General features: G+C 43.5%; 1 protein-coding gene across 1 annotated transcript in view; it reads left to right on the forward strand.

Annotated features, from left to right (window-relative positions):
- Positions 1-908: 908 nt before the first annotated feature.
- TSPAN7 (tetraspanin 7) overlaps positions 909-24,943 on the forward strand; it is a 93,018-nt gene continuing 68,983 nt past the window's right edge. The window contains exon 1 of the mRNA XM_071565442.1: positions 909-1,042. Within this exon, the coding sequence (XP_071421543.1) occupies positions 962-1,042 (81 nt within the window). The 5' untranslated portion in view covers positions 909-961. The remainder of the gene's footprint in view (positions 1,043-24,943) is intronic.

Consider the following 24,943-nt stretch of genomic DNA (forward strand, 5'->3'; position numbering starts at 1 on the left):
CTATCCTCTCCCTGGAGTGCTCTTACTCCACGCAGCGTTGAGCCAGGTCTGTTCCAGCTAAAGCTCAGGGTCTCATACAGAAATACAAGGTTTCTGATCAAGTTTAGGCTGGGGTTCAATGTCCAGATTAGTTTAGATAGAGTTGAGATTTGAGGCTGAGGTGAAGACAAGGTTAGGGGTCAGGCTTCAGCAGTATCCCAGCTCCACAACCTTCTCTTGTAAGGCACCATTCATAGATCTACTGTCTCAATGTAATTGCCTGCACTAAAGCTGCAAAAGAGGCACATCACAGGCGCAGAGCTGGAGAAACCCTGGCCCTTCAAATGTCTTCGGTGCACAGCTCTTGCTCTTACATAGCCTGACTCATCCAGACTATATGACTGTAACCAGAGCACTGTCAGACCTGTCCTACGTGCCCTTTCTGTGGTCTTCAGACTCTTGTAGCTTGTGCACAAACACACATTTTCGTTGTGACACCGAAAGATACTTTCTCCCGTACGGGCAATAATCTTTCCAGCTTGGACCATCCATCCAGCGCCCTTCTTCCCAAGCCGCTAAGCAGCCCAAACAACGCGTCCGAGCACTTTCCCCAGAAAAAGGGGCGGCCGTGGCGGGAGAGTCTTTCACTTCGGCTTTCAAAAATCACCCCCCCCCCCCCCTCCCCGAGATATTCCAGTAAATTGCACCCCGGGAGCAGAGTCCTCTGCCCTGCGGCCACCCCTCCCGCAGATGATGTTTCAGCCCCCTCTCCCCGGCGCTCGGCGGCCCGGGGCGGGGGTCCTCGGGCGGCAGCAGGAGGCGCGGTGAGCCCAGCACCGGCAAGCCGGGCGCTGAGCTGAGCTGAGCTGAGCTGAGCTGAGCTCACCTCCCTCCACCCCCCCGCGCTTCCTCCTCCCTCCCTCTCCCCTCCCTCCTCCTCCGCCTCCTCCCGCGCCCAGCCTGCAGCCGGGATCTCAGTATTATGGCATCGAGGAGAATGGAGACCAAACCCGTGATAACGTGTCTGAAAACTCTCCTCATCATCTACTCCTTCGTTTTCTGGGTGAGTGCTGCGCGGCGCGGTGCGGGCACACACGGACCACCCGGGCACGGCCCCGCACCCCCGCGGCCCCCACCTGCCCGGGGCGAGGGGCGGCGGGGTCTCCGCAGCGCGGCTCCGCCGGGGGGGCACCGCTGTGGCGTGCGGGGCCGGAGTGTATCCGCCGGAATACATATGTGCATACTCACATGAGATATATAGATATAGATTTATGTGTATATATATATATATATATATATATATATATATATATATATGCACTCATATGTATATATACATACGCACCTATATATATATACACACATGTATATGTATGTGTGTGTACATATTTATATACACGCACATATACATTAACAAATTATGTTTTTTGCCTCTTCTCGCGGCGAGCACAGACCCCCAAGCCCCCACTGGGCAAAGTTGCAGGGGTCTCCCAGACAGCCGCCATGGCCATCCCCCTCCGCACCCACCGCCCCCTTGGCCGGCCGGACCAGTGACTCGGGAGGATGCGGAGCGGCCCCCGCCCGTGTCCCCGCTGCTGCCGCATCCCCGTCCCGCGGCGGGGCCAGAGGGGTGCCGTCTCCGAGCCCCCTGAGCCCCCCGATGCTCGGCCCGGCGTTTACCTGCGCGCAGCGGGTGCTGCCCTCCTTCGCCGCCCGCGGTACCCGCCGCGGTATCTGCGTTTCGTAACCGGGCTCAGCCTCCCGCAAACCATTTTCCTGACCCAGATGCATTAATTGAGTTGCCGCGATTGACTGACGGGGAGCCGAGCGGTGTTTTTCAGGCGACCCCGGCGGCTTGGGGGGCTTTTCGCAGCGTCCCGGCCTGTTAGTCAGCAGATCTCTGGCAGGAGCCGCGTATCGCGGCGGCGATCGGCAGATTAAAGTCCTTTTAATGGCACACGGTGACAACACAAGATAATGGCCCCGCTGTGTGCCGTTAGAGACCGTGTTCCGCACATCGTCGATACAGTGCCCTAAGGCGCATTTGTCACTTCCTAGCAAGGGGAGCTGATTGTGTTTTATCGGTTTAGTAGCTTTGTGCCGTGAAAAGTGTCTGTGAAACAGAGTACCTCTAATTTTCATCATTCTGCTTAAAAATGCATTCTAAACAAAGAATTGCTTATTCATGGCAATAACGTTTGTCATCGTTATAGTGAACATATTACTTCAATTGTTTCAACTTTAACTTCATAGGTTTGTCTATTTTTTAAAGAGCATAACCAAAATGCATTTTGCTAATCCATATTTATGGCAGTACCTCTGCATTATTGACCACCCCCCCTCCCCCCCGCAGTATTTAACATAGCCCCCACTCTTTTTTAACAATTTTGCTGGTAGCTGCAGTAGATATATCTGATGATTGAAATGGATAGGAAGCCGGAATCATCTGTTGGGGTTTTTTTGTTGACAAGTAGATCTTTCAAGCTAGTCTCGAGTATGTAGGTTGCTAAGTTTATACAGTTACAATTTCAAGATTCATCCTTTCCAGTCCTCGGTTCTCAGCGAATCTGTAAGAAACCTCTCTTCTTCCTGTGATGAATAGCAACTGCAGGAGCTCTGGTGAATTTATGGTGTCTTAAAATTGTATCTTCTTTTAAAAGTGATTGCTGTGTCTGCTGTAGATGGAATAAACAGAGGACTTAGATTGGCATGCCCGTTGAGCTAGCGCATTTCACCAGCGCTAATCTCATTAAAAAAGAGAGAATTGTACACTGACCCAAGCAGCTGGCTAAGGGCATTTGTGCCGTAGGTTGTTGTGATGCCAGGCCAGGTTGACAGCTGGGACCTTGTCGGGTAAATAACACAGCTGAGCTCTAGTATGGGCGCCAGCAACACGGCTGTGCTGGTGGGATGCTCTCCTGCAGATTCTTTTGCTCTGAACTGCATGTCAGGCTTCTGTCTATCCCGATCTCCAAGGGAGTGGCCCACTCTTCCTTAACATTCGGTAGCCCTCAGAGTGTTTGTCTGTTTATCATCTTCCTTGAGCCTGGAAAAGGAGGAAGACATAAACAGCTGTAGACATAATCCTGCAACCATTAGCAAAGGAGAGTGAAGAATCATACTTGCTCTTACATCCAGTTTCTCAAGGCAACAGCCTAGGGAAACTTAGGCAAGTCTCAAATGCTGAAGACAGCAAAGTACTTGGTACAAAGTCTAGAGTAGTTGTCCCTAAGTCTTCATCAGTTCTTCCATGCTAAAAGGAAGAAAAAACTAATTAAAATTTTTGGCCCCTTTCTGAGCTTTGAATCCATATAGCATAAATTGGAGCAGAATGCAGCTATTGCCATGAGTAGAGCAGAAACACAGTGTGCTCTGGCTGTATGCTCATTTTCTTTTTACAGTTTGAGAACTAAGGGATGCATGGACTTGCTTCAACCCTCTCTTCATTATTTTCTGGGGTGCTTTTTGTACTCTCACAAGCTGCCGGCTCCAGAGCCAGTGTAATTCAAATTTAGTCCCTGTGAATTCTCAGAGCTGAAAATATGGGAAGGATTCTATTGGAGGAACTGTTTTAAAAAATTATTTCTTGGACTGATCTAAATACCAGGAGGAAACCATGCCAGCACCACAAATGGCTGGTTTGTAAATTTTCATTCTGACGTCTTTCCCACATTTTTTGAGAAGTGGTAAGCTGAATTCTGAAGGAGAAAGCGCTGCATTTCTTAGCTGCCGTTTGTGTAGGGCTTTTTCTAGCTGTCAGGATAGAGTTGTGATACAACACAGGGCAGAAAGTTGTCCTGTGTCAGGGTGGGGTGTGGTGTCAACCTTTTGCTTATCAGGCCAGGTGATTGTGGATTGTGATGTAAGGGGTCAGGGGGAGAAGATGCTTCTTTGCCTCCAGTGATCTGTTGTGAACCATAATGAAGGACTTCTTTGTGTTTACACTGTTTATAAAATAAGAAAATCTATGTACACAGAATGGTCCTATAACAAGTGATTGTCAGGGTTAAGTATGAGTTGCATTTATATCAATGGGGGAGATGTATTAGGTGAAGGCTTTTAGTGTAAGCGTTAAATGAGGCTCCACTGACTACATGGGAGCTGCAGGACCATAATGAGGAGACATGGTTCATTCAAATTTCATGCTGCGTAGCTTGTTCCTTTCCAAATAGGTTTTATTTAATGGTATTTGTTATTTTGATAGCTTCCCCTCCTCTCCCTCACCATAATTCCCAACTTCTTTTTGTAAATGTATCAATACGGTAAAAAAATTCCATAAACAGAGATATAACAAGCTTTTTATGTGCTCGTATGTATTGTTATTCATAGAACACATTAAGTGCCTAAGGTTACCGCTTTTGGTCCTTAAGGGATGTAGTAATAAAAATTCAATAGCCATTTTTTTCCTAATCAGAATTCTGTACTGAGTGCAACTGGTTCGGAACTAGTAGATTAAAAAAGGGTGATAAAAGCTTTGCTTGGTTGTTAGCTATTTTTATTTTTTTTCCTTTTGGGTATCATAAATTGCTTGAATAGAAATCCAAGATATAACCTGTCTTGTTTTTAAGAGAGATGAATTCTGGATTAGAATTCAAAGTGATTGTTTGTAGGAGAGAGAAACCTTGAAGCACCCCTCAGTACCTTGTATTTATCTAGCCTTTAAATAACCTTTTGTCTTAAAACATGGGTATACTTAATACTTCATTGTAGACTTCAAAATATATTTTGTTACCAAATTAACTTCCTGCCTTAATGTGTTTTGGAAGGGAGCTTTAAGGGTGCATGCATTGGTCCTTAAAGTTATACAGCTTCAGAAAATGGGTTTCATCTTCCATGCAAAGCTTGTTGTTGCCCCAAATAGGCACTGTAACAAAGTGATTACTTTCTGATTTTAGGCCCTGTGAGACACTTGACACTCAAATGAGTCCTTTTGTGTGCTGTCCTGCTGGTGTTGGTTTTTCTTGCTGTTCATTAATGTAGTAAAAGCATAAAAGTAGAGTTTCCACTCAGATATTTTTCCAAGATGAGTCACTGAACTGAAGAGCACCTTCCAAAGTCAGTGTTTTGGAGACTACATTAGGTTCTGTGAACTTGACTTGTGTTTTGCTTTGTGACAGAATCAGAACTAAGACAGCTATTTGCAATAGTGGCAGTTTAGTTTCCCAAGTTTTTAGCACTTTGAAAACAAATCTGTGCATCATGGCAGGACTCCTTGGAGGTTGGCAGGTGGCAGGAGAGTTGTGGACTGGAGTGTGGCAGGACAGGTAAGTGTTGCTTGGCTGTGAGGCCACAGCCGGCGCTGTGATTTTAAACCAGGTTGAAATTGTGTGTTTTCTCATAACTCACCTTCTTTTAGCCAGTTCTTCTGGTGGCTGTGGTGTCACTGGTGTGGAGGTCAGGGGGCCAGAAGATGGCCCCAAGGAGGATGGTGGGCTCAGGCCCCCTACAGCATGAGTTGTGCAGGGAGAATTGGTGTCTGCTTTGAAGTGACCCCCTCCATCTCAGTCTTCTCTCAGGCTTCCTGAAAAGGAGGAGGTTACTGGTGGGGACCTAGGAATGGCTGTGGTGTCGGGGCAGGAAGCTCCTGGTCCTTGTGCTGTGGCAGTAGGGTGGAGGTGGCACTCACCCATCATTCCTTCTGGGAGCTCACAAAGCCATTTTCTGGGAAATGCTTGAGACAAGGGGCAGGTATGATGGCCTGCTCTGTAACACAGATTTATGGTTCTACTGCTGACCCATCTTCAAATGCAACCTTTTGAGCTGTGCATTATAGTATGGAATGAAATTTCCATGTCCTTTTCAATTACTAGTGACATTAATCATCTTTACTATGAGTGTCCAGCCAGGTTGCTGAAATTACTGGTTCTCTCCCCAGAATTTCTTTCCAGTGCTTCTACATTGGTATCTGCATGTTTCTGGTCTTTTTAATACTTCTTACTATTTTTTGTTTTAATTTTTTTAAATGTCTCTTAGCAGATGGTTTTAAAGGAAATATTTTAGAAAATTTTTAGATTTCCCATGTGGCTAAGATTGCTCAATCTTTTGGTGGTTCCATTGCCTGCAAAGTCAACATTTATATACTTTTGAAGGGAGATGGTATTATTCATACATAGTTACCTGAAATCCAAAAAAATTCATGCTCTCCAAATGCATGATATCCCTCCATCATGATGGATTTTAAGTGCTCCACTGTTTAGGCAGAAACTTCATGCAGTTGCTTCCTTAGGTCAGTTGTTTCCTGTTCTGATCTCATAATGATATACATGAAAGATTAAAGATAGTGGTGTTTTGTTGTGAGCATAGCCCAAGGTGAATTCTGTTGGCTAAATAAATAACTGGATTAAAAAAATACAAAACCAAATAAAGGCCAGATGGTATTTAAAACCATATCTCCAGAGTCAGCTCTCTAAGTTTCCTCTTGGGGTATGTACCCAGCTTGGTTTAGTTTTGTGGGAGTTTTGGTGGGATTTTTTGTTTTTATCACTGCTGTGGTATAAACCCCCATTGATGGCCATCCTAATGGAGGAGATCTGTGCTATTAGGACAGCTTCAGAGATGGATTGTGGGTAAACAGGGAAGATAATGCTGGGACTTCAAAGTATGTTCTATAGCAAGTGCTGGGGCTGTTGTTGCCAGAATGCAGAGCCCCTGCCTGTCTTCCTGGGTCACCTGTGGGTGAGATGCCTTCCATAAGGTGTGGGTTGTGCCTTCCTACACCTCACTCTGTTCTCCTTCTTGGCAGAAAATTGGCTTTACAAGTGTAGTCAGCTTGCCTATTTTGGAGCAGAGAAAATGCTAAGTTTGTGCAGTTTTTGCATTGCTGATGCCCATCCATGTTCCATGTGTGTTTATGGTACAAATTAGCATTGTACACCTCATTTAAAGGAATAATTGACTTTGCTGTTGGCTAAATGCTTTCCTATTTGTGTAGCTATGCTTATGTCTTGGCAAAGTAAACTGCCAGCCCTTGACCTTGGAGTTTGTATCTGGACAGTGCTCTAGTTTGAGGATAGCAATTTTTTCACACTGAGAGGTTGGTTTGGACTGGTGAAGAGAGATGGTGTGTGACTTGAAGCATTTCAGTTATATTTGGGAAGACACAGGGTACATTCATAACAAGCAGTGGCAGAAGCCTTTGCTTTCTCACAGGGGATGGGTGTGGGGGAGTACTGCTGTATGCCTAGTAAACACTTGGCTGTTTAGCATTCACTCCTGCACTAAGCAACCTGTTGTGTGGCCTAAACAGTGGCAATAGAAATTCTACAGAAGGGTGCTGAGGAGGCCTTATTATTACTTTTCCATTGAAACAGTGGTAAACTCCTTTTTCTTGGATGCTGGTTCATACCAGCTGTGCTCATCAAGGAAACGGAGGCAATTATTGTAGGTAAACCAAGGGAATTTAAAATGGATCCAGTAATCTGATTTTATCTGTGATTCTGTGACTATTTATCAATTCCCTGTGCTGTCAGGGAAATAAATTAGGTTACCTGGTACTGTTAGTAATCTCCATCTCTGGATTTTTATCATCATTTCTTCAGTTGTCGTAACTGTCCCACAAATTTACATGCCAATGAGTTAATAGGTGAATATCTAGAAAGGCTCTTTGTGCACTGAGCTTGCAGAAGCATCTCCTTCAATCTCTCATGCTTTTTAAGCCCAATGACACTTGTTACAGAGATGTCAGCTTTAGTGTACTACTGACTCTGTTCTGCAGCCACCAAATTTGCAGTTTTCAGCCCTGATCTCAGTCTTGCAAACCTCAGTGACTGAATCTTTAGAAAAAAATGCAAAAGGTGGTGGCTGTAGGTGGCTGTAGGGAGCAGATGACCGGTACTGCAAGGCCATTTTTATTTGCATAATGTTATTTCTTGAGGCTCACCTCTATTAATTAGCAGTTAATAATCTCTTAGGGAATATATCTGTATCATCAGTAGAACAGGTTTCTTTCCATCTTAGCTCTCTTTCACGGTGGTGGGCAGATGGCTTATATATTCTGTCTCTATAACAGTTCTGGGTTATGAGAGGGAAGCATTTAAATTTCTCCTGCAGTAAAGGGAGTCTGAAGCATGGCACACTTGTGTCTTACTGGATTATCGTTACTTCATAACTGAGCAGGTTCTTTGAGCTCTGGGAGTAGGCTACAGGATTTTTAGGAGCTAAAGTAAAGGAGTGGAAGCAATGCTGTTAATACTAATTTTGCTATAATTTCCAAGCAGTGTTTTGCAAGATGTTTTCCAGATGTTCTTTTTTCGTCTATGTGGTTCTGGGGACAGTGCTAAACTCTTTAATAGTAGCAAGCAGATCCCACTCCCTCTCCATTTCTCATTTTCTTCATCTCCATGAATTCCTGTGCTGAGCTCAATTGGTGGACAGTCTCTGTGTGATACCGGCAGTGACCCCTCCCCAAAGCCAGGCAGGATACACCACAAGGCAACAGCCTGGGCTCAGCAGAAGGCTGAAGTTGTGTTTTGCCATTATTTATTTCTGGGAGTTACTTGCTGTGAACTTTGAAAAAATGTTGGATTTGGTTTGGGCTGCATGTGGATTTGGATGGATCAAAGTAAATGTTCTTTGCTTTTTTCATAATCAAAAATGTTTTTTAAGAGTTTATCTGCTAGGAGACTGTGATGCTGTGAATAACACGGTGATGGACTTAGTGTGCAGAAGTCTGTTGATGTTGGAAGCAGATGTAAGGAAAAGGTTGACGTGCTTGTATGGTACTGCAGAGAAGGAGAAGAGGAGAGAGTGAAACCCTGTAAATATCACAGGAAGAGGGGTCCTTACATTTCCCTAAAACTGGGAAAGGAAGCAAGCCCCTGCTCTATGACCCATATAACCACTCAGTGCCTTAATGCCTTTGAATAGAAATTATCAGCTCAGACCTGCTGATGCCACAGGACTGAAGTTATCAGTGAAGCTGACAAGTTCGTCAGGATCTTGTTCCTGACCAGATTACAGGCACTGCTTCAGAGAATGCAGTACACAGAAACTGCAAATTGCACTGAACAGCACCAGCAAAGTACATTTGCAACTCAGCCTTAACACACAAGAAATTCCTATTGCATGGACCTAAGTACATCCCCTGCAATTGAAGACTCAGCTAGACTATGCTGATTTAATCATTTGATAAGTTTTTAAAACATTCATCATTTGAACAGAGTTTCCAATGGGTTGGTCTCCATCTGGCGAAGTGTTTAGAAAACTTTGAAGTGTTTAGAAAATTCCTTTCAGCATTTTTGGCAACTGAATATGCAAAAGTGCTCATTTAGTATGTTTCTAAAAATAAATGGGAGCTATATCAAAACCTGAAATTTTTCACAGAGGTAGCTCTCTCAGGGGTGGAAACTGCTGGTGATTTGGGAAATCATAAAATATATAGCTTTCAAAGAAATTAGAATTCCCTGAATATTCCAGGTAACATTGACATTCTTTTCGTTTGTTTGTTGGTTTTTGTTTTGTTTTGTTTTGCTTATAGCTGGACTTGGAACTGAGGCGAGATTATGGCATCACGGCTTGTGTCATGGCATATATTGCATCAGCCCAGTTGGGCAGTACCAAGGCTTCAAAGTTGTGTCTGGGGCTTGAGGCCCAACCAGAGGTGAAAGTCTGTGGCAGATATGGGGAGCTGGGGTCTGCAGGCCCATGCAATCTGCAAGGATATACACCTGGACTGGGATGTTTTTCCATGTTAGAAGGTAATGCAAAGGCACATGGCAATGTGTGGCTTGCCTGGGCTGCCCAGATGCCACAGGAAAGGGGAAGGACATTGTATACAAATCATGTATGTTCGACATGCAACATGTGCAAGTCAATTCCAAAGGCCATTTGAGTTGGAAAATTGTTGCAAATTTCCTCCAATGAAGGTGAAGGGAGAAGATCTCATGAGTTTTATTGTGTTCTTTGGCCAAAGCATTTTCATTACAACTTGCTATGGCCACCACTACATCAAACAACAGCCAAAACACCAGAAATGTGTCAGGCAAGTTGTGACTTTCATTCTTGCAGGAATAGTTTAAGATAAAAGAGAGGACACTTTCAAGGTATGTCTTAACATAAGAATAGAAACTCAATCCTCCTGCATTCGTTTCACTTTAATAGTACTTAACATCTAACTGTCTGTAATTAGGCTTGGAACGGGAACATAATTAAGTGCATATCACTTCTGTTTCTCTTTGAAAACAAAGAGGAAACAAATACTGATAGGTTACCCTCAGTACCTTGATTCTCTTCCTGATGGCTGCATCTTATGGCTGGGATCATTTTTACAGGTGTAGCTGCCCTGTGCTGGGTGTAGGACTTGCTGCTCTGTGTTGTGCACTGATTGCAGACAGAGCGTGATTCGATTTACCTGCAAAATAATGTCTTACAGGAAACCAGCAGCTGATATCATTGCATGTTTAGAGGCTTTTTTTTTAAACTTCCTCTGGGTTTGAAGGTCGTTGATGCTATGGTAGAGCTGCTTTTTTGCATAGCTGAGTCTTTGAGCCAGTTGAAGCCAACCCAATGTGCAGTTGCTAGTGAATGCAGAGATCAGCTTGAGTGTAATCTGGAACGGAGTTTCTCTTTCCAGTATACTTCAGGAAAACGTGCTGAGTTAAATCATGTGGATCAAATAACCTAGAGGCTTAAATTGACCTGTCCCAGAACAATTTATAGACCAACTATGCATCACCTGAAGACTTCAGGATTTTGTTGGGTGTGTGCTTTTTTGTTTTTGTTTGTTTTGGGTTTTTGTTTTTGTTTTCTATGCAAAGGAGGTTTTAACACTCCTGAAGAACGAACCAGGACTTCAAAATGTTGAGAAGCTGACTGTCAGAAATGTTTCAGTGTTATTTCCTGAAACATACTATCCAGGCCTTGCTTCCTGTTCTCACAAAACAGGAGTTGATGCAAAGGGATTGAATCAGGATTTTCTAACAGAAGGGCATACCTTTTAAAAAGAAAAAAAACCCCAACAAACCGTTCATGAGGATGGCATTACAGCTTTATTTTTATCATTGCAGGTAGGACTGGGCACACATACAGGCTTTCTAGGAGGCAGCATGACCTTGCTGCATTTACTGAGCGTGTGCTGGATCTCTGTGCAGCTTTCAGAATGCTTGTGCAAAACTCACTGGCAGGATGGGGCGACTGCTGTTTGTGCCCATGGCCTTGCAGATAAATAATTTCTTATAGAAAAATACTCCTCTTTAAATCTTTCCCCTTTGATCTCTCTGCTGCAAAGTGATGCTTTCACTGAACATTCTCCCAGCTTGGAAAGGGCAGCTCAGTGCTCTCTATCCCCTGCTCAGCAGTAACTTCACCCACCCTCAGCTATGTTTATTGGCATGGTCACCTGAAATATATGCAAGACGGGACCACGGGTCCTTGTCCCATTCCAGGTGGTCCCTGCCACAGCCAGGGGATAGCCTGAAGCTGTCCAGCTAGAGTGAGAGCACTGCCAGGCTCTGCCCTGGGACAGGTAGGTGTGGGGTGGGTTGTCCCACTGTGCTCACCAGCTGGTGAAATTACTAGCTGCAGGAGATGTGCTGGACCAATCAGTGTGGGTAATAAACAGTATTTCATCCAGCACTTGTGTTATTTTCAACTGAAACCAGAAACAAAAATAAAACCTCCCACTTCCAGGACTTATGTGTTTTGTAAACAACAACTAGTTGCTTTCTGACAAGATGGTTGTACTTAAAATAGGTATGTCTGTGGTAGAGAGAATTTTCAGCTCATGGAATTGTTCAAAATGATATGGAAAATTTGCCTCAGTTTCTGTGAGCTGGCATGATATGCATGTAATACTTTTTAGCCCAAACTGAACCTAGTGTCTGTTGTACGGAAACCTGAGCATGCTGCACCATAGCTATTTTTTAACAGAAGTATCAGATTTAAAGTGTTCCCTTCCTCCTCCCTCACTGACCTCAGATTGCTGAGGGACGGGACAGAATTAATCCTTATGCCGTGAGGAATATCCATTATTAAAGCAAGGACCTGGGCTGTTTCCTAGAGCAGTGCAATCCCCAAATTGTCAAGAATGTAACTGAGCCACAACCACTTACTTGATTTCTTCTCTGAATTTCATCAAGTGTTTGGCTTTCCAGTTTCATGCCAGGTGTTATACTGAAATGGATTCCTATTTTTTCCAACACCACAGAATATGAAAAATACAGAAGACTGCAGACTTCTAAATCTGAAGGATATTAGAATTTCATGCTAAGTCTTTACTCAGGCAGTAAATCAAGTTATTAATGATATAAAAGTAAGAGCTACCTCATCAGTGTGGAACAGACAGTTAACCAGTTTCTCTTCTAGTACCACCCACCAGCTGATCAGTTGTGCACCCAAGTCCAAGTCTCTGTGGCAGTAACATCTGCCTTTTGAAAACATATTTGCTCCACATCATACATTAGTGCCGTACCAGTAAACAAAAGAATATGAAATAAAAAAGACATTTTAAGAAGAATTGTATCAGCTGGGGTTGATGAGCACATGTGGGTGGACTGAGCTTTGTCCATATGAAAGGTGCGAAGTATCTTGCAAAGTCATCTTGCCCTGCTTAAAATCAGCTGAAAGCAAATATTACCAAACTGTCTTATGGAGTTAGTCAGTTTTTTATGAAACTCCTCTGCTTAATATTCAAGTTCAATGAAACAAACAGTTATTCTGGTTTGGATTCCACAGAATTCCCATAGACTTGGGATTGGGAGAGTTTAGCATTTATTCTTGTGCTGGATATCTCAGCAGGATAAAGCCTTTTCCCCTTCCTCTGTCCAAACAGAAGATTTGTAAAGTTCTGCTTCCTATCTCTAGACCTGCTTTGGTTGCCCTATAATTTTGCAGCATTACATCATTTCACAAAACATGTGATCCTGTGGCATTGCAGTTCCACTGAAGCTCAGCTGGACCCTAAAATTTTGCAGCTTCTACAAAAACAAAGCCTAAACTAAAGGATGAGGAGCAAAAGGCTCTATCTGTAGAGGTGTTGCTGAGATGATGTAGTCTGAGATCACACGTGAGTCAGCTGGTGGATTAATAAATGCTGAGTATTATCAGAGGGCATGGCAGAGCACGTGTTGTTTGGAATAAATTTAGAAAGAAATGGACCCTGGCTGCACCCTGTACATTGATAAGGTGGATTTTTTACATTGACAGACGTATGTTATGTTTACCCCATTCTTAAGTGTCATTACTTATGGCAAAACTAAACCTTTGGATTTATTTACCAGTGGTAGTCTTTAAAAACTAATAGTTGGCATGTCCATTATATAGATGGAGACACTGATGCAAACTCAGCAGAGTGTCTAAGGAACAGTTTGGTCAAATTTGACACAGCTGTGAGTCAGTTATTTTAAGTCTTTGATTGTAATTATTGCATTGTAGCACGCACATTGACATCTTATTTCAATTGCATAAAGAGCAAGCTGAAATAAGGATCGCACTTTGACTGATGTTAAGGTAGCTTGTAGAGTATGGGAATATTTCTGAGAAGTCTAAGGAATATTGCTTGTGGAGAGAGATTATGATGGAGCAGCTGACTGTATGCGAACTATGAAATTGGTACACCACTATGTTTCTTTATTCTGGAGCTGCATATGCACAATGCACCGGAAAAAGCATTTCAGGCTACCTGATGTCTTAAGAGAGGGAGCAGAGCTGCTGGTGCACAAGAGCAAGTACCAAGGTGAGTGGGCTTCCACATCTGGGAATGATCCATGCAACTTTTCTCATTTCCTAGATCAGGCAAACCATTTTGGGGGGGGAAAAATAATGTTATGTCATGCAGGGCTTAGGGCAGATAAGGGAAATAAGTTCACATTTCTGTGGATGGATATTCATCTTAATTTTGAAAGATCATTTGTCTGGGGAACAAGCATGTTGACACACTAACTCAAAGAGAGGAGACTCAGTGTGCCTGCTGAAGAATGTCCTCATCCTCTTTGTGTTAAGTGTCAGTGATCTGTTATCTACATGATATGTTCCAAGTGTGCAAGCAGGATCAGGTTTAAATGGTGACCTCCAGAACAAGGTGGTTTGCTGCAGACATGAGGATATGGAGAAGGATTTTACTAGCATGGAGCTGTCGTTCATGATCAGTATGCAGAATTTTGTCATTTGTGGGTTCTGCCAGGTTCTAAGGGAGATTGTCAAGTGCTTCTATGACCTGAACTGATTTGTTACCTAAAGAAGGATTTCTTTCTAGTTTACTCATGCAGTGGATAGTATGACAGCTGCAAAGAGTTATTAGCAGTTTTGTTTGTTAAATTTTAATCAGACAGCTACAAAGTACAGTCTGTGTGGGGATGGTTGCTCTCAGAACTCTGCTTAAGTGCAGGAAAAGGGCACTAGCAACTACTAGGGCAGAGGCTGACCTGTGCTGAGCAGGGCAGTGTGGGCTTCCCAAGCTGCCATTTAAGACTAGAACAGGCTGTGAGGATAAGGATTTCAGGTGACTTATTGCTTGGAGGAAGCATTTAATTTGGGGATGTCTTCAAATAGAAAGGAGTTTGCTCATGCTGAGAACCTATTCTGTAGCCTTTCTACCACATCCCAGTGGGACCCTTCTTCCAGAAGTTAATGCTGGTTGCCCTTGGTTTTGTGGCAGAGTTAAATCAAGGTTTTCACTTGCCTGGATTAAGGTGTATTTTGTTGTTTGCTGGGTATAGGCAGCGACAGTTCATGGAAAGATGTCATTGTTCATCTTAAGACACATCTTGAACCTGGATGGGTGAATGACAGGCTGGTTTTCTTCTGATAGTCCCTGTGAAATTCCTAAAACCCCTTGCAATGGCTATTGCTCAGCACACTGAGCTGAGAGCAGAGTAGAATGGCTTAGAGCAGTTACTGTTGTGTTCTTATCCACTCATATGGCTTGGTGAACAAAAGGGGAAAGGGCTCAGCAGGGACTCAGCAAAAAGTAATTAATTTCTCTGTCATTCCTGTCAAGCAAAGGCCAAGCTGCTTTTATGTAGAGAGAATTTTCAGGTAAACTACACCATGATTTCTGTTTCCACTTCTCCCTAAGTGGTATCATGTAGGAACAGAGATTGGTCTGTGGCTTAGTTCATGCTTTGTTTTATCACCTTATGTGATGAGATTTAAATTACACTTTTCAAATGGTAAATTATGAGTTCCTTAGGAAAGACTTCTTAACGCCATTTTTCCTGTCAGTTTATTTCATCCTTTTCATGTAAGTCATACCAGTACAGTATCTAGTGGGGCTGCCTGCTAAGCAGTAACAGATGGCCCATGCTAGCTAGGACAGGAAGGATCATAGGAGTAGGAGCCAGTGTTATCTACATATGTGTTTCAGATTGCATCATGAATGCTTCCCAGGAGGAAGCACAGCTGGTGCTGGAATTGTGGAGATCAGATTTTTGGTATTGTTTATTCCAAGTCTTGGCATACTTAAAAGCAACATTTGTGGTTCATGTTGGGCTAGATCAATAATATAGAAATTATACCTCTTCTTGAATAAAATTGCTGTGCTTGCTGATTGTCTCCTTTTTTTTCTTTTTTTTTTTTTTAGCTTATCCTGTAATCAAAAGTACTGTGTGAGAAAATACACTGAAGAGAGCAGCCAGTTCCATTACGTAATCTTGCTTCTATATACACTCTACCACAGGGTGGCCTGAAAATGTAGTAACTAATGCAAAACTGAAGGAACAAAACCAGAACTAGTCATAGACAGTTTGGACCAGTATTTCCCCCATAGCTTTGGTCCTGCATTAAAATACTTGGATGCCGTGACAGGGAAAAGGCCAAAGAGAAAAGTGGGATGTACCAGAAAGTGTTTACCCCACAGAGCTCAGGTTCTGGGGCAGTTTCTTCCTAACACTGAGCTTGCAGCATCCCCTGTGCCCCAACTTGGTTTTCATCTGTAGCAGTGGGCACATGTCTAAGGGGCCAGGGAAAAGCATGGATGTAGAAAGCTGTGATATTAAACATATTCTGTAGAGGTCAATATTTGATTCTGCCTAGGAGGCCAAGGTTTAGCCACAGCCACCTCCGCTTTGCTCAATGTATTATGTTGGGTGTTTGTTAAGGTACCAGCAGGCAAAGGCCAAGAGATCCTGAGCATGACCATGTGCTTGTGATTTGGTAGGTCAGGCATTTGAGAGGGCTCTTACAGCATGTATTGGTATCTGTCTCTTCCTGACACTAAGAAACAACATGAATAAAAATATGATAAACTTCTTATTGAAAAATTCCCTGTCACACAGGCATGGGAAATTCACGACTTTGAGAGATTTTTACTTTTTGTTGTTGTTGTCCTAGAAGCTTCCAGTTTAGAAGATAACATTTCACTTGGTTCTCCCCTGTCCCATTCTGAATTTAAATCCTTTTCTTTCCCCTGGATGGACAGAAAGCAATTCTTGTTTCATATAAGGTAGCCAGAGCTTGTGTCAGCCCTGGAATGATAGAATCATAGAATCACAGAATGCTTTGGGTTGGAAGAAACCTTAAAGATCATCTAGTTCAATCTAGCATTTGTCTCACAGCTTGGTTTACGAAATTTGCACTTTCCTAATGCTACCTCACCGTGATAACAGTAGTTCTTTCTGTCTTGATGCCCATCTTTCGAGCATAAGCAGAAAAGGCTGGCAATGTTTTATGAAAAAATCCATGAGGACTACCTCTGAATTGTCCTGGGAGAGAAGAGGAAACCAAGTGAGGCGAGTGAAAATTCCTTCTCTCCCCCTGCCTCATGTATACAAACTTACTTGAGTCAAAGTTGCTTGATTGTAGGGTAAAGCCAGATTCTGCATTCAGAGAGAAGCATTTCTGGTCATACAAGAAATAGAGAAATACAAGTGGTACACCTGTGACGTCTTGCCAAATTAATGTGAGATGTCTTATTTTGGAAACTGCCTTCCCTTAAAGCATCTGTGCCTCATTTGGTATTAAAGTAATTTCAAAGGCAATTAACAGTTTCTTTGTGCCGTTCTGTGTTTGTGAACTCATTTTCTTCCAGAGAAGGTCATTTTCCTTGGAGCAGTTGTACCAGCTTATAGAAATATATAACTTTCAGGATTTTGGTGTCAGAACTGCCTTCTGCTGAGTTTCCAAGGAAAGGCTGAGATATTTCAGAAACTTTTTTCCAGGTGGTCATGGGATTCCACCACAAAGACCTCTTGTTCTTTCAGCTTTCTTTCCAAACCTGCCTTCTTGTGCTTGCAGGACTCTTCTGCATGTGGTTCAGCACTAGAGGGCCAGAGGGACTCTGTTCCTCGTGGTCAAAAAACCCTTTTCTGAAATGTTGTGAGCCTCCGGGCATTGCTGTCGGAAAAATGACCATGTGTGACAGCCTTTTCCATATCCTTTCATTTTCACCTTTCTGGCCTGAAGCTGAAAGGTCACTTCAAAGCCTCTGTTGCCTACTTTTGGAGCATTTCCATCTTACATATGCAAGACAACTGCATGATCTTTGTACAACACACCTGCAAAATCTTCTTTCTGGGTAGAACCTCCTGTGAGTAATTCTGTTCTAGGCTCTTGGTTTGGCAGAAACCAGTTCAAATAGAAGGAAGGGCCAAACTTGAAAGGAATTAGGACTGCAAAGCCCAGTTCTCTGTAAAGGCTGTGGAGGTCTTCTCAGATAGACTTGTCTTCCCAGCACAGTGTGGTATTGCTCAGAGGTACCTGTGTCAAGGTTGTAAAATGGTTGTGATTAAAGGTGGGCTCCTCTCTGCTCCTCAGCAGAGCTCATGGGCAGCAGACCAGTGTTGGACAGATTTGACTTTACTGGTTTTGGTTGTACAGCTGCTCCACAGTATTGTGTTGTGCACAGTAGATATGCCCTAGATGTCCTTCATCTAAACTCTCCACAGTGAACTTCTGGTTTCTGTGAAAGCAACCCACAGACAATTTCAAGTGCTTTTGTGGTATGGTGAAGTGATATCCAGTTGTCTGGGGTGATGGTTTATTAATATATTTATATAGGTATACATTTTTTTCTCCTTAGGAGCAAATAATTCTGTAATAAAAAAAAGTGTGTTTTCATTTTGTTGTTTTGGTTTTGCAATTTATTCAGAATCCCCCAAGTAGTGTTTGACGCACTATCGATAAACTGCTACAGACTTCTTACAGGGAATTTCTTTTCCCTTATGGATTGACCAGGTTAAGAACTCAGATGTGTTTGGCTCTCCTATGGGAGCTAGAACTGCTGCAGGATATTTTCAGAGCTGTGAACTTAAATGTTCGCTTCAGTCCTGTGTCCTGCTTTTTCAACAATGATCTTGTTTGCAGAGGCAGAACTAGAAATACATGGCTGGTCTTTCAAGGGAAGAAAGGATGACTTTATCCCTGCTTTCTCCAAGGGACACAGAGGCCGAATGGTCAAATGCACTTACTCTTGATGGAGGTGACAGTGAGCCTTTTCTAGCTGTGCTGTTCTCTGTTAGGTCTGTGGTGAAGTGCCATGTCATTCCTTCTGGAGAATAGCAAAGGAGGGAGCACCTGTTTTTGTAACTAAGCTGCTGAAGGGATCAAAGTATTTAATGCTAACTCTCCCTTGCACTTCCCTCCTTAAGCTCTTCTCTTGAGAAACAGCTCATTAATTTGTTATCGGCTTGGTGAGAAAGGAGGGGGTGGAAAGCCACTAACAAATGGATTTGTTCCAAGTCAGGTCTCCCTATAGCAGTCAGGAACCTGCTCTTTCCCACCTTGTTCCAGCAGGGAGGTCAGGAGTTGGATTATAAGAAAGTTGCTTCCCTGTTTTGCAGTAGACTAGTTTGACTGCTGCTGATACACAGGCTGCTATATATAAAATCTCTTCTTGATGAATATGAGGATTACCTAAGAAATGATGTAAGGGCTGTAGAGCTTACATAGATTCCATAGTTAACTGCTACCTTCCTTCCAGAATTTCACACCAGAATTTAAATGTGGTACCTTTCCTTTTCAAAGACCTATGTGTATATCCCAAGTTGACAGGTAAGAAGATCTTTATAATAATACTTTGACTATGTAAAGCAGCCTTGCAGATAGATAGAAATTGGCAGGTTCCTTTTATATCAGTTTGGCAAGCACTGCCAGAGGAAAAGACAGTTCAGTACCTGCTTAGGAAGGAGAATATCCTTGTCATAACAGTATCCATTGGTGGCCTTTTCTCTGGCTCACTGGTGAGATATGTTACAATGAACCACAGATTTTTTTACTCGACTTTGAAACTGGCAAGAAAACCACTTGGTTTCTGTTGTAGAAAGACTGTGGATTTTCACATTACTAATGCATATTTCAAATTGGCCACAGGATGTGAGAATGACTGTAGAGACGGAAGATTTTACTGTGCTTTGTATTACAGCAAACAATATATGAAAGATGATTCATACAGGAAAAAATGGGAAGAATTTAGGTAACTTAATCTGATGACACAGGTATTTGAAGGAAGAGAAACTCTAGCATCATTTGTTTTGAAACTCTATGAAGGGCCATAGCTACTCATAAATACCATATAACTGAAGTTTTATATGTCTTTGCTCCTGACATACCTGCTTGTGTTTCTACAGCATACCTGGGTTGCACCTTTGGGGCTCCCAGCTTTAAAAGTGGGAGACAAATGATGCAGAGTTCATCCTGAAACATTTTACGATAAAATGGCATTTGTATGTATGTATATCTAACCTAAATGATAACAACAACAATAATATTGAACATCCTGGAAGTGATCTTGAAGTTCAAAGTTCCCTCTACTTCTGATGATTCTACCAGAAAAACAATTATCCCATTTTTAATATTTCTCTTTGGGTAACCAGAAGGTTCCGTCTGTCCCTTTTGGGGGGGCCCTTCCCAGCCAGCTGCAATGAAGCTTGCCGAGGATGCAGTCCTGGTGTCTGCAGGGCATGAGGGATGGACCTGCAGCCTTTGCCTTTTGATGTAAGGATAGCCACAAGGGTCCACCAGACTGCTCCTTCATGGCGGCAGTTTGGGTCTTTTGGTGCTGATGAATGTTTGCCCTGTACTTCCAGATGTATGTGTTTAAGCAATATTCCCATATCCCTCAAATGTGTCACCTTTGTGACTGACTTTTCTCTTTAATTCTCTTTTCAGACAAGCTCCCATGCTTTGGGATCGTTCTTTTGAAGATACACAGTTGATTTCTTTGACTTTTATGATGGCTACTGCTACCTTTGGTGATCACATTGTTAAGGAAGTGCTGCTCCCCCACTGACATGATCTAGTTACTCTTTCCTCAGTAATATGTAGCTTGATTTTAAAGAATAATCATTACTACCTCACTTTTACCATGTTACTGGTACAGTTAATGTGTTGGCATCCTCATTTAAAGCCAAACTCTTCAGTCTCCCCCCCTTGAGTTTTAGGTTTCCACAGTCTTGCGTACAAGTATATACATTTGCTCTGATTTCTTATTTTCCCTTGCCTTTTTTAAATGGGACAACTTATTCAGATTTCTCTGGGGTGTTGTCTGCATTTTGCCGGATCCTGTCCTGTCCCCAGCTTGAGGCTGCAGAGATTTTATGACCTGATCCACAGGGAATGGCTCATTCTAAACACCATGCACTTTTGCACTTCCCTTAGCATTTTTTAAAAAGTAGTGAAATCATCTCTCTCTTTTTGTTATTTCTTCCCCCCTCCCAGTTTAATGTTTTTTGTTTAGTTTAGAAGAACCTGCCCTCCCTTTTGCAGGTTCCCTCTATTGGAAACTCTACCCAGCTCCTCAGAAGACCAGATGCTGCTGGGAATTTTAGGCTGTGGTACAGTCTGGGGGTCCAAGCACCCACTGCAGGCTGTTTTCCTTGTGCTTTCTCCCTTGTTCAGCATTTTTGGAGAGTTATGTTTTGGGAGGTATCTACCTCTTGGGAACTGCTAGAACAGGGAGGGGGCAGTTGCACTGTGGTGGCAGGGGATTCACCCATGGGGCATGAGGGGTTTATGTCAGTGCTGAGTAGCACAACCATCCTAAATCCATCCTTTGCCAGCTGTATCTTGGATTTGTAATGCTTTCCCAATGAGGCTGCAGTTATTTACTGTGCATGCTTGGTATGGCCACCTGCCCTGCCCTCCTCACCACCTGTGCCCTGGGCAGCACTGCACACCCTCCCACTCTGGTCTCTGCTTTGCCCTTGGGATGTGTTGGTTTGACTTTTTCCTACATTCAGCAGTGTGCACAGAGGAAAAAAAAAAGAAAAGAAAAAGGAAAAAGAAAAGGCTGCATTGCATTAAATAGGAGGAGCGGAAAGAGTGAGGAGAGATGAAAAGATGAAAAATGAAAGTATGAAGGGGAGTGCAAAAGCATAAATCTTGGTGCGGTGGCATCAGATGAAGCACCTGTGCACAGCCAAGTCAGGAGTGCAAACTGGGCTGCAAGCCCTACAAAGCTTTTTTGTCACCTCATTCACAACTAACCCCCACCCCTACAGCACGGTCTCCCTGTGAACAGATGAACTGTCAGTTGCTGTGTGATTATTGGCAGCACAACTCAGGTTTTCCCCAGAGGTGGTGGTGTGGGCAGGCTGCCTGCAGTGTAGCTAACACTGTGGTGTTAGTGGTGTCCAAATGTCTCCCTCCGTGCCCAGGCTAAGCAAAACTCGTTTTGAAAACAAACAAGTCAAGACCAGGGTTGCCTCATGTACTCCTGTGTTGTTCTCCATCAGTGGGCAGCGTGTCGAGGTCTCCGTGTGCCAGGTGGCTCTGGAGAGGTAACAGCCGTTGGCTGTTACCCTGGTGTGGGGTGGGAGCAAGGAAACCAGACTGCATGGCGAGTCCCTGCCCCTTACCCCCTAATGCCATTTTCAGAGTTTCTCTAAGGCCATGATAACATGTAATACCTTTGGGGTGAGAGCTTGTCCTTTCCTTTGGTCTTTCCTTCCTTCACACAGCTTCGCCTGTCAGGAGTGGGTGTGGATGTTGGTGCTGTCAGCTGCCTGTTTCTAGCCCTGTGAATGTGGACACACGACAACTGACTGAAACAACTGCAACTTGCTTGTGCAGGCAAAGATGTCAAAGCAGAAAGGGTGGGCTAACAGAAAAAGAGGATGGGGATGTATGGAGGAGGAAGGTAAAAGTTAATGGAGAAGAGAAGGGCAAAGAGAAACTTGTACTTGAGGCAACCAACCAGTCATCTGATGGCCAATAAAATAAATAAATGGCCAAGTAGAATAAATCAGGCAGGTAGAAGAGTAGATAAGGCTGCCAGGACATTTTGTTTTATGGCCCTGTGTGCTTTCTTTCTGGGACATTTCACTTTTCCTAAGGTTACCTCTCTCACTGCTGTTCTGCATGTGCATGAGACCAGCAAACTAAACCACTGTAGCCTGGGATTTGTTGCTTCATTGTGGGGCAGATTCATGCCCCTCTCTACTCCCCCTTCAGCTTTCTGTCCCTCAGAGTGGGGAGCTGCTGTCCTGCTGACCCTACTCTTTGTTGGGGGAGGCAAAGGGGGAAATGGTGTGGGGGCAGATTGGTTTGTGGAATCTCTGGGTCTCAGAGGGTGTTGTGCTGGGATAGAAGCACCCCTGGGAATGGCTAGGGGAAGACATCCCTGTGCTGCTTTTCAACACACCATCGTGGCATAAAACCCCTTTATCTGCAAGTTGGTCTCTGCAGCAGAACCAGAGGGTTGATGGGAGGGAGGAGAGTTCAGTATTGTACTGAGAGCAGGGAGGGAAATCTCTGCGTGCTTGGCTGCAAAACTCCTGTCAGGCCCTTTCCCCAAAAGCTTCATAATGTTGTGACTCTTGGTGGCATTGAGATTCAGTGTTTCCACTGAAAATCAGTGGTGTCAATGGCATTGGCCATGAGCACTGTAAATGTGCAGGCAGAGCCCACTATGAGGGCACCAGTGCATTGAATCAAGCCCTACACCTTTGGATGAGCCCATGTGACTGTATTTTAAAATTACATTATATATCCTGTCTGTGTAGAGAAAGGGAGTGCATATCAAGGGTACTTAGAATACATGTCTGGCTGTAAGGACTTATGTCACCTTCTGGGGGACTTGTCACAAAGCCAGGCACAGCAACATCTTTGTCCGTCAGTCATGTTGCTGTTAGTTAAGTGTAAACACTGAAACCCCCAAGGTGCCAAGCAATTCAGTGGCTGCACTGCATGTGGCTCTTCAATGTGCTGCTGCTAAAGGTCTTCATGCTGTGGGAGTGGGGCCTTCAGTGTAATCCTAAAGTCAAAGAACCCCAACTGCCCAGTTAGCTGTACAGCTGAGCAAGCTCCAAGGGTCTTACTTTCCACCCCATTCCTGCTACAATTCTATTTTCTCCCACTTTTTATTCTTCTATTGAATTAGAAATCCATTATCACTAATAAGTCTATTTTTAAAATAAGTTTAGAACTTCATGAGCTGCCCAGGGGGACAGAGCATCTCTTTTGTTTGCAGGAGCGAATCACTAGATCTTTGTCAGACCATGCCTGTTGCAGAGTAGCTTAAAGAGACTTTTCTGGTGACACTAAGGGACAGATTATGTTGAGACGCCCACTAATAGTGAAGCTGCGCTTATGGTGGGCAAGCCTGTGCTAACAGCAGAGGACTGATTCAGAACATTTGCACTAATGAACTTTCTTTGTGCTCTGCTTGTTTATCTGCTTTGTTCCCTTAAATGATGGCGCATTTGTGGATAATTTCCTCTGCTGGTGAGCTACCCCCATCAAGTTGAAAGTTGTCTATTTTTAAAATGCCAGCTGCCTCTCGGATAAAAAAGCCAGTGCTGATGTACCGTTGCTTGCAATGCATTATTCAAAGTCCTTTTTAGACTCTCTCAAATAAAGAGGTTCATTAATATTTCAGCAGTCGCTGTGATTCTCTCCAAGGGGGCTCCATTCCTTTTTCTCTCTTGACACCCCTGTATTTCTATGTGTAGTGAAAATGATTGGATTTTGAGTTACCTTTGGTAGAGCAAACTCATCATTTTCTGGAGGAAGTGGATCTTAAAAGAAAATCTGACCTTGAGATTGGTGCTAAGCAGATACCTGGCATACTCAGCATCTTACCCCAGCCCTTGGAAACAGAAGTGGTTTGGGAGTGGAAGGTCTACTTTTGTGCACGAAACACCAACTGGTGTGTGTTATCACATGGACTGATCATTCCAGCTGGCTTTGCTAGCTTAGAGGAGAAACAGAAAGGGGGATTGGAAAAAGAGAATCAGAACAGGTTGTATTTCTGTACATTAAGATTTACTTAATAAGGTTTTCTTATTTAAATAGTAACTGCATTTGCACTGATTTCAAAACCACACTAAGGGCTATTTGCTTTCTTCTCCCTGTTATGTACAGAGTCTTTGATAAAGCTGGACATTTAAGTAAGAACATAGTGATATCCTCACTTGAGGTACTGGTGGAAAATCAGTAGCAGGCAGGTCTAGGAAAAGTGATTTTAGCTCTAAAGAAGAAAGGCTGAGACAAAAAGTACCAGCCATTCTGAACATGCTGAATAAGAGAAGTTTTCTTAATTTATAGGCATCTTACTTTTATCCTTGTGCTGCTACAGTAAGTGATTCCTTTGGCTTGATTGTGCATGACGGGTTTTGATGCTGGGAGAGGGAGATCTAGTCATACGGAGCTGTGTAATAATTTTAAAAGGTAGTTTCTCAATACATCAAGCAATTAAGTGTTTGAAGGGAAGACAAGCACTCAAAGCTGTTGTTCACCCATGAAACAAGAGCAAGAGTGATAATGCTTGCTAAAAATCAGTGGTGCAGTCCCCTGGGTGCACGTGAGCTACGGGCTGGAGTCTGCCCTGCAAATGGAGTCAGCAGAGGAAAAGCTGATGAAGAGGTTGATCTAAGGAGGGTGGGGACCATCAGTTACTAAAGAAATAGGGCAACCACAAATATAGTAGGGTTTAGACAGTGGGTAACTGGACACTGTTGGCTGCCTATAGTGTGCCTGGTTTGTGTGTCAGGCAGCTCTTGCCCTGCAAGGCCTTCCCATCAGGACAACGTACGAGTGGAAGTCTGTGGCTTTGCTTGTGAAATACTAGACATGCTGTAAGCTGCAGTTGTGGAGC

This window comes from Pithys albifrons, chromosome 1, assembly GCF_047495875.1.
Source record: "Pithys albifrons albifrons isolate INPA30051 chromosome 1, PitAlb_v1, whole genome shotgun sequence".
Lineage (NCBI taxonomy): Eukaryota > Metazoa > Chordata > Aves > Passeriformes > Thamnophilidae > Pithys > Pithys albifrons.